This window comes from Mesitornis unicolor, unplaced genomic scaffold (assembly GCF_000695765.1).
Source record: "Mesitornis unicolor isolate BGI_N332 unplaced genomic scaffold, ASM69576v1 scaffold31394, whole genome shotgun sequence".
NCBI classification, from domain to species: Eukaryota; Metazoa; Chordata; class Aves; order Mesitornithiformes; family Mesitornithidae; genus Mesitornis; species Mesitornis unicolor.
Window position 1 is genome coordinate 634 of NW_010182633.1, and position 8,808 is coordinate 9,441.

The 8,808-nt window shown below is 40.2% G+C and overlaps 1 protein-coding gene across 1 annotated transcript in view; it reads left to right on the forward strand.

Annotated features, from left to right (window-relative positions):
• SLC33A1 (solute carrier family 33 (acetyl-CoA transporter), member 1) overlaps positions 1-8,455 on the forward strand; it is a gene marked incomplete at its 5' end in the record, with an annotated part of 9,083 nt that extends 628 nt beyond the window's left edge. The window contains 5 exons of the mRNA XM_010183850.1: positions 3,446-3,636; positions 4,271-4,455; positions 5,381-5,498; positions 6,316-6,531; positions 8,188-8,455. Coding sequence (XP_010182152.1) covers positions 3,446-3,636; positions 4,271-4,455; positions 5,381-5,498; positions 6,316-6,531; positions 8,188-8,355 — 878 coding nt within the window. The remainder of the gene's footprint in view (positions 1-3,445; positions 3,637-4,270; positions 4,456-5,380; positions 5,499-6,315; positions 6,532-8,187) is intronic.
• Positions 8,456-8,808: the final 353 nt, after the last annotated feature.

Sequence of the window (8,808 nt, forward strand, 5' to 3'; positions counted from 1 at the left end):
CAGTTTAATGATTATGGAATAGATTGTTTTAAAAAAACCTTTGCCTCATTTTAAGGAACCCTTTTAAGAATGTCTTCTGGGAGGAAGGAAAAGGGAATTTAAAAAAAAAAAAAAGACTCTTCCAAGATGGTATTGTTCACAGAAATAGAAATGGCAAGTGTTCAGGGTTGGCCATGTGGCCAATTTCTGAATAAAGACCTTATTTTAATAAATTAAAGGGGTTTTTTTTTCTCTTTAATGAATTAAATAGAGTCTGGTAGTCCAACCATAACTAGCTGCTTGTATAGGGATGTCATGTCTTCTGTTTGGTGTTTTTTGGGTTGTTTGGTTTTGGTTGGTTTTTTTTTAACAAAGGTTTTAGAAGTAGTTGATGTCAGGTGTGTTACCTAGATGATGCTCTAAAATGCACATGTTTTAGTTGCATAGTTGAGTTTAGCCAGCTCAGCTTATGGGAGGACAGGAAAAGCTGGCACTGCTTCTGGATGCAGTCTCAGAGTAGCCATGGCTAGCAATGAAAAGTAAATTCTCATGGGTTTAGTTTTCCCTTTATTACATTGATCTACCTGTATTGTGTAGGAGAAAAGGTATGCCAAAACTGAGTTGAATTGCAGTTTAAAGGCTAGTTTTCACTTTCTGTCCTGTACCTATCTCACTGATAAATCAGGATATCAGTTTCCGAGACAGCCATACTTGCTTTGTCTATGCAGATATCACATTTGCTAACTACTTGCTTCCTCTTTCTTTCCTGTTGATAGACCTATATCTGCAAGCAGAGAGTAGTCCTCAAAGTAGCCCTGTTTTCCTTTATTGCTTTCCTGTGTTTTCCCTGCCTGTGTAGTTGATCAGTGGTGGCATGTTTCTTCCCTCTTCCTCCAGCGGCAAACTGATGTCTTCTACTGCTGATGCAACTTGCGTATCACTAGTGCAGCTGAGAGAGCTTGGTTTGTCTGTGCTTACCTCCACTGCCCAGATTTTTTGTTGTTTCTTAGTACTGTTGGTATAAATGGATTTGTTACTATTACAAGAGTGCTGGTTTGGGATGGGGGGAGGGAGGAATTAAATCCCAAAAAACAAAAAAACACCAACACAACCTGTTTAACTTGTCCTGGAGTACTAACCTGGGTGGAGTAAGAAAAGCAAATTGCTCTGGCACTATAGTTGCAGGATATGTTTTTTTGTGTGGGAAAACTGGCTGCAAGAAATATATGTTCCCTTGTTCATGTGACACTGTGCCATAATTTGCTATGTCCACGTTTCTCCTGAAGCAGCTGTAGAGGAGCAATACTGTAAAACAGCCCGCTGAAACATGAAGAGTGCCTATGCTGTTGTAATGGGCTCAGGATGAGCCTGTTCAGGCAGTTAAAGCAGCAGTGAACGTCCCAGTTTGCACAGGTGTACGGCTGTCTGCCAGCTCAGCTCCCTGAATGCTTTTGTTGTAGGCTGTGCTGATGCGGGGGAAGGAACGAGTCATGAACTTTGTGATCCCAAGTCAACTTCAGGTTCTTGAGAAGCAGCAGCATTAGTTGTTTGCCACACAGTCACAGGAGTGCCTGTCCCAACGTGAAGGAGGAGAGGAAAAGCAGGAGTGGAGGAAGAAGGTGCCCCTTCAAGGCAACCCAAACTCGTCTGGGCCCATGACTGAGGAGCACCCTTTTTCCTGGGAGGAGATGTGTGGCTGTGGAATTACTCAGAGCTGTTGTGATGAGGCACCTGTTCCCCCCGCACACCTCCCTGATGGTTATTTTCCAGCCTGGGCTGTTACTGATCTAGTTCAAAAGTTTGCTTTTCCCCAACACCATGGTTTATTCTAGTAGTAATGATGTAGAGGCAGAGACAAAATAGGGATGGGGCAGGCAGCAGTGGTGACATGAGAAGATTTGCGCTAAAAATTCCTTGTGTAAACTATAATTTTAAAGTTCTTTTGCATGTAGCCTGTTAGTGGTCTTTACTCTATTTGAAAGGAAGTGTACATTATTTTTGTGTAAACTGCCTACAGCTATGAAAACTTAAGACTTTTATCTGGACTATTGTAGATATTTGGGGTTTTTTTACTAATCCAGCCATTGCCGTATTGCACCTGACAGGGCTGACCTGATCAGGAATATTCATGCGATGATGCTCAAAGCTATTTCCATTCCCATCCTCACACTGCAGGTCTCTCACTGCGGTGATGATGCTTAGTGCTATTATTAGAGTACCACTCAGCATGTAGTTTGTACACAGTAGCTGTGATTAGCATGACTTTCCGAAAACCCGTCTTTTACTTTAAAATATATGTTCAAAGTACCCTTTTTTCAACAAAGGAGAGAGCAATCAATCTGACAGCATTTGTTACGAGAGTCTCTTTTCTTTAGAAAAGGGATAAGTAACTGACGTGGAAGCATGAGAAAGTTTGAAATGCCTTTTCCTTTTATACTGATAATTATGGGATATAGCTAAAGTTATCTTTCTGTATTTTCTTCCATGCTCATTGTGCTTCTTCTCTTCCTGGGCATAAAAAGCAGCCAGTAATTGTGTGAACCTTTGCCCTTTCACAAGCCCTTGCTGCTTACTCTCAAGTCACTGTGAGGCTTCTAGAGTTGCTCGTGACCAGGAAGATAAGAGGCTGCTTCTGTCTTACCCTCTGTGTGTTACTGAGTTCTTTCTTCCCCCTTTCATAAAAGGTAGAGGATAGGATTATCTTAGATTAATCCATTCACTAATTCAAAAAGCACTTGCTATAAAATATTGCTGTGTTTTTATTATTGCTGCCTTCAGATCTGCAATTTAACAAATATAATATCTGCTTAAAATAGAGCACTTAAGAGTTAGCAAGTATACTTAAAACAGACATATTTGAGTGACTCTTTACTGTGTAAGAACTTTTGTCAGGACATCTTTAAACTCATAAATCTTTGTTCCCTTCAGATGGTAGCTAGGTGTTACACAGGGAGTGCAGAACTGAAACACAGAGTAGTTACATGTCTACACAGTAAATCGGCTGAAGAGTAGTGAATGACTTCTTCCTATGAAGTTTTTTCCTGTCTTCTAACTATTGAATGTGTTTTTTTCCTCCTTGTTCAGCTTTTGGTGATTGTATGTGCAATTCTTTAACATTTTCACTTTTATTTCTGTTTCTCCTCCAACATGCTCGTTGTGGTAAAATTACTCAGAACACCAGGGAAGTGACCTGGTTTGCTTGCTGCTATTCTGTCTCGGATCTCGAGCAAACTTGGTTGTAGAGCGAGGGGCAGAGAAGAGCTGTCTCATTTACTGTATGTAGCTCTGTTTGTGGTTTGTTGTTGTTGTTTGTTTTTAGGAGGGTCAGTGAGTGATGGCTTTATTAAATTTTTATTATTAGGTTTATACAGTTGCAGAATAACTGCATTTTAGATACTCAGTGACTTGTTAATGAAGCGTTGATGGTGGCTGCTAGAAATATTTTATTTAATTTTTTTCCCTCTAGATTTCCTGTTTTTCTGGGGAGCTGTCTTTTTAATTACCACTACACTCGTTGCTCTCTTGAAAAAGGAAAACAAGGAACTAACACCAACAAAAGAAGAAACAAAAGGCATCACTGATACTTACAGGCTGCTATTCTCAATAATCAAGATGCCGGCAGTTCTTACTTTCTGTCTCTTGATTCTCACAGCAAAAGTAAGTAAACACATGAGTTGTTAGATGCGGATGATAGGAATGTCTGAAGGGTTGCTTAGTCTCTGTGGTGTAACTTATCTCTTAGTTTTGCTAGAGGTTGTCATCAGAGTTCCAAATAGTCACAGTAAATTTGAAAACAGATCGCTTATATCATTGTGCTAAGCTGGGCTGTACAACAGCAAACATTTGTTTGAGCTTGTGTGTTTACACAAGCATTAAAGAGAAGTTTGACTGCAATCTAGTATTAATCTGTTTTTATACCTTTTTAAACAGATTATTTATGTAGTTTGCAGTTAAAAGGACAGAAAACGTTTCTTTTAACTTAAATACTGTACCCAAAATGTGTAACTCTGTACAAACTAGGTTTCTACAGCTTCTTGTTGGCCATCATGGATACCAACAGCAATTAAGGCACAGGCATGAATATCATTGCATTGTTTAATGTTCTCAGTATCATTTTGGCACTGATGACAAGAGTATGCAAGTGTAGAACATGTTTCAGAACAGATTTGGAAATCAAATGAGACACAAAAATGAATTGTACTCTATCATATTTCTTTATTTACTTAAAACTGAGTAAACTGAACTTCTATCACTGCTTTCCTCAGTTTATTTTGTCTAACTTCTATTGCAGGTTGGATTTTCAGCAGCAGATGCTGTAACGGGACTCAAATTGGTGGAAGAGGGAGTCCCAAAAGAGCACTTGGCTCTGCTGGCAGTTCCAATGGTTCCTTTGCAGATAATACTGCCTCTGATTATCAGCAAATACACAGCAGGACCCCAGCCACTCAACACATTTTACAAAGCTATGCCCTTTAGGTAAAAACAAACAAGTTTGTATATTCAGATCAAGTATGGGATTTCTTGTGTAGATTTTGAACTTTAGGATACAAGAAAGTACGTCAGAATTCCCATAGTAAGTTGAACTCTGTCTTGTGCCTTGAAGACAGCTCATGTAGTAACACATATGAGGAAGTGGAATATGAGGTGTTATTAAGTTGCATATATAGCAGCATTCAAGCAGTACTCCCTGCTCCAGTTCCTTATTCATGGATCGCTCTGACTTGATCTGGGACTGTGTCTGTAAAATCCCCTGTGCTTCCCAATGGAAGAGGCAGAACGCACTGACAAGTCCTTTGGTGCATCTGCTGGATGGGTGCTTTACTGAGGTAACTGAGTGTAAAAGCAGCTGGATTGGGCTGATACAGACAAGGAGACATTTAATTTTTGTGTTAAGTATTTTATGGAGGGGTTTGCTTATGGAATTCTAAATCCAATTAATCCAGCAAATTAACCAATGCTGTTATTCAGTAAATCATGCAACATGTCTGTAACATTACTTTAATGTGTTCTTATGCAGCTATGTATGTTTTCACAAAAAAAACCCCAACCAACAACAAAAAACCCCAAAAAACCAAACCAAACCAAAAAACAACAACAACAAAACAAAACAACAGCAAAGAAAGGGAAGAGTAGATTTTGCTCCAGCTGAATTTGGTTAGGTATCTTATGTGTTGCTTTCTACAAAAATAAATTTGTGTGACGAGGTAAGGGGGAAAGCTAGTATAGGAGTTCTGGCAGTGAATTATGTTTATGTGGAAGACACAATTGTTTAGGTATAAAATGTTTACAATTTCAGTGTTTGTCACATATTTAATATCTGATTCATAAAATGCTGCTTTGTATCAGGGAAACACATGGAGAGAATTACTTGAATTATAAATTCTCTTTCTTATTCTTCCAGATTACTCCTTGGTCTGGAATTTGCTTTCTTAGTATGGTGGACTCCTAAAGTAAAACATGAAGGAGGATTTCCTGTCTACTACTACGTTGTAGTACTGTTGAGTTATGCTTTACATCAGGTAACATACGCTGTGTGTGGGAAGGGGAGGGGGTTTCATATCAGTCAACAAGAGGACGATAAATGCCCTTATCTGCTTTTGTCCTCAGTTACACTGGAATTCCTCTAAGTCTGACATGTTGTGCTATATGACAATATTTACTTTTGATACTTTTGCCAATATTATTTCTCCCTCTTCCATGTACTCTGTTGGACATCTTCTATGAAGTTACTCTTAGTTTCTCTTAGTTTCCCAGACTTTTTTTTCCCCAAACAAAAGCTCAAAAGCCCAGTGGAGTTGTAGAAATCCTAGCATTCTGACCAGGTTTCATTGGCATGGTGATTGTGCTTATTATGTAGATCCAAAAAGTTATGTGATCCTGGTCCTAGAAAAAATACATTATTTTGAAGGAGTGCCATAATGGATCTGATCCAAAGGCAAACATGCCAGAACAAACATCTAATGCGAACTGGGCTTTAGATCAGAACCAAAACGCATGTGAGGGTTGTTTTTAAATGCAAAATTGTGATTTTTTTTTTTTTTTAATATGCTCTTTTAGCTGGCCTTATCTTAGTGCAGTTTTATAACATGAGTCATGCCAGTGTATGTGAGGCTGGGTCCATTTCAGCAATACTGCTTCTTGGTATCAGTGGAGAGATAGCCTGCAGAAGTCATTTATCTCTTGTGCAATTTCAAGCTGTTGGGATTATTTTTTGGTCAACATTCATAGTTTTGAGTAATCTCTTTGAACAGTTTCTGTGTTAGGGTTTTTAGTTGTTACTGTCTGTCTGTTTTAGTTGTCCCTACTGTCCTGTGGGTTTTCTTACCTCTTTTCCAGATCACGCTGTATAGCATGTACGTTGCAATAATGGCATTCAATGCCAAAGTCAGTGATCCGCTGATCGGAGGGACCTACATGACGCTCCTAAATACAGTCTCGAATCTGGGAGGGAATTGGCCTTCCACCGTTGCGCTCTGGCTTGTGGGCCCGCTCACAGTGAAAGAGGGTGCAGGGGCCCAGGAGCAGACCTGTGGATCCACAGTTGCTGCAGAGGTAAGTTTTGGAGTTTCTGTTCAGTTATTTCTTGATGCAATGGCTTCCGGTACATTTTCACAGTGTATATCTTATCTTTAAAAATCTCCTACTAATTGAGCCGGTTTTCCTGTCTAATAAAATTAAGTCTGTTTTTATCTGTACGGTCTTAACTAACATCTTTACCAAAGATTTGCAGTTGCAGAGCAGTTGTCCGTTTCTTTCTGGGTTGGGATGAAAAGCTGGTGGTAGAAGCACTGGATTGGTGCCACGCTCTCTGTGGTGTAAGGAGTCTGTAGTTAGTTTTTTAAGAGTAAACCTTGCTAAGTTCAGAGCAATTAATGTGTAATTAAATGCTGTGTTCTTGGCAGGCTCTCTGTCCCCCAGGTCTCCTAAGTTTTGTGGTAGGTTTCTGTTCCTTCGGTCTTCCTGGAGGTTTCCTATATGGATACCCTGATATCTTCTTCCGTGATGTTACTTTGCTCTATCTTTGATCTTCCCTCTCCACATGAAACTGAGCAGTGCCGCTGGCTGCCTGCCCAGTGCTGAGGAGCCCTGTGGTGGAGAACAAAGAGCATGCTGTGCTGCTGTACACGGATCAAACAACGGGGCACAAAACTGCCTGGAAAGCAAGGTCTCAAATCCACTTCCTGTCAGCAAATGGGAAATTTCAATGCAACTGTTAGGAAGCATGGAAATGTTTGGGGGGTTTTTGTTAGGTTTTTCATTTTCCCTTACTCATCATTCAGATTTATTTCACTCTTGGCTGCCAGACACTTTGGGATGTAGAGGTTCTCTAAATAGACAAAGCGTTCTAGGAGTCAAACAAGACGTGTTTGAACTGGAGTTGCAGTTTTTACTGGACGCAGAGGGGAAACTGCTGCTGCAGCGTGTGTTTTTTCTGCCTGGCTCTCATTTGCTTGCCACTTAGGAGGTTCCTTGTGCCTGGGCCTCTACTGAGCTTAAGTCTTTCCTCCTTCATCTCACTCCTCTAATCTTTGTTCGCATCCTCTAAGTTGGTGATGTGCTGCCACCACCACCACTCCCTTCTTATTCCTCATCCCATCTTGACATGTCTCAGAATAATGAAAATGCTGGCAGATCTTCAGCTCAGAGGGCTGATTTATCTGGGGATTAGAGCAGTGTTGAAAGCTAAACAATAGCAGAAATGATTGTGTGTGATACCCTTTAAATGCTGGAGTTTTTGTCTTCCAGTTCTACAAGTAGAAAACATTCTGGGCATGTTTTTCCCAGAAACACACAGCATTTTGTTACCGCTCATTTGCGGATTCAGTGTGATGAGGTGCAAGGGTATAATTTCTAAAGAAGCAGTTGGATGGCTAGCAAAAATGAAACCTTTCTTCAGTGAACAGTGACTGTAGCTCCAGGCCAGTGTGAGGCAGCCAGCCAGTTTCTGTGTTCTGGGTTTGCCCCTTGAGCCAATCTGCTCCAATTTCCAGAAGTTTATAATATTTTTGTTACTTTTCATACCAATGGTAAGTGCAAAAGCCTCTCTTCATAACTCCATAAGAAACAAGAAAGAATAAACAAATATATTTAGTCATAACCAAGAGCAAATAAAAACCAGTGAGTGTATAATGCCTACTTTTAGAAAGTCTGTGATTCTGTATCTACTAGAGAATATCCAGTGCATCAACTCCCGCTTCTGTGTTTCAGCTCTGCACCAAAGCTGGTGGTTCCTGTGTTACCACCTTGGATGGTTACTACATGGAATCCATCATCTGTGTCATTCTGGGATTTGGCTGGTGGTTCCTACTTGGGCCAAAATTTAAGAAGCTGCAGGATGAAGGACAGTCTTCCTGGAAGTGCAAGAGGACCAATTGATGCAGCTTAAATACTGCACAGACTAGCAAAGTCATTTTAGTTTTATTACAGAGACATATCCCTTAATCAATAAAGAGGAATATAGGTATTTTTAAATGCCACATAATTGAAAAAACTGGGTGGCTGAGACGGTGGTATGTTTGTATGTGATGCCACTTGCCCTCCCAATATGAAAATGTAAGTTCAGAAAGTAATTATTAAAAAATGTCAGTAAGTGCTACATACACATCCCCAAGCTCTAGCTTCAGAGTCATGGGTGCTGGTATAACCGGCATCCGAATTTCCATGTAGTAACTGTGGAAAAGCTAACTGTGACATGTCTGTCTAAGCAGCAGCATTGCCAGCTCAGTTCCAGCTCTTTACTTTCAAACAGAAAGATCTGACATGGGGAGATGACCGGGGAAGGATGTCGGAGGCATTTGGACTTGCAGGTTAATTTTGTTGTACTGCGGC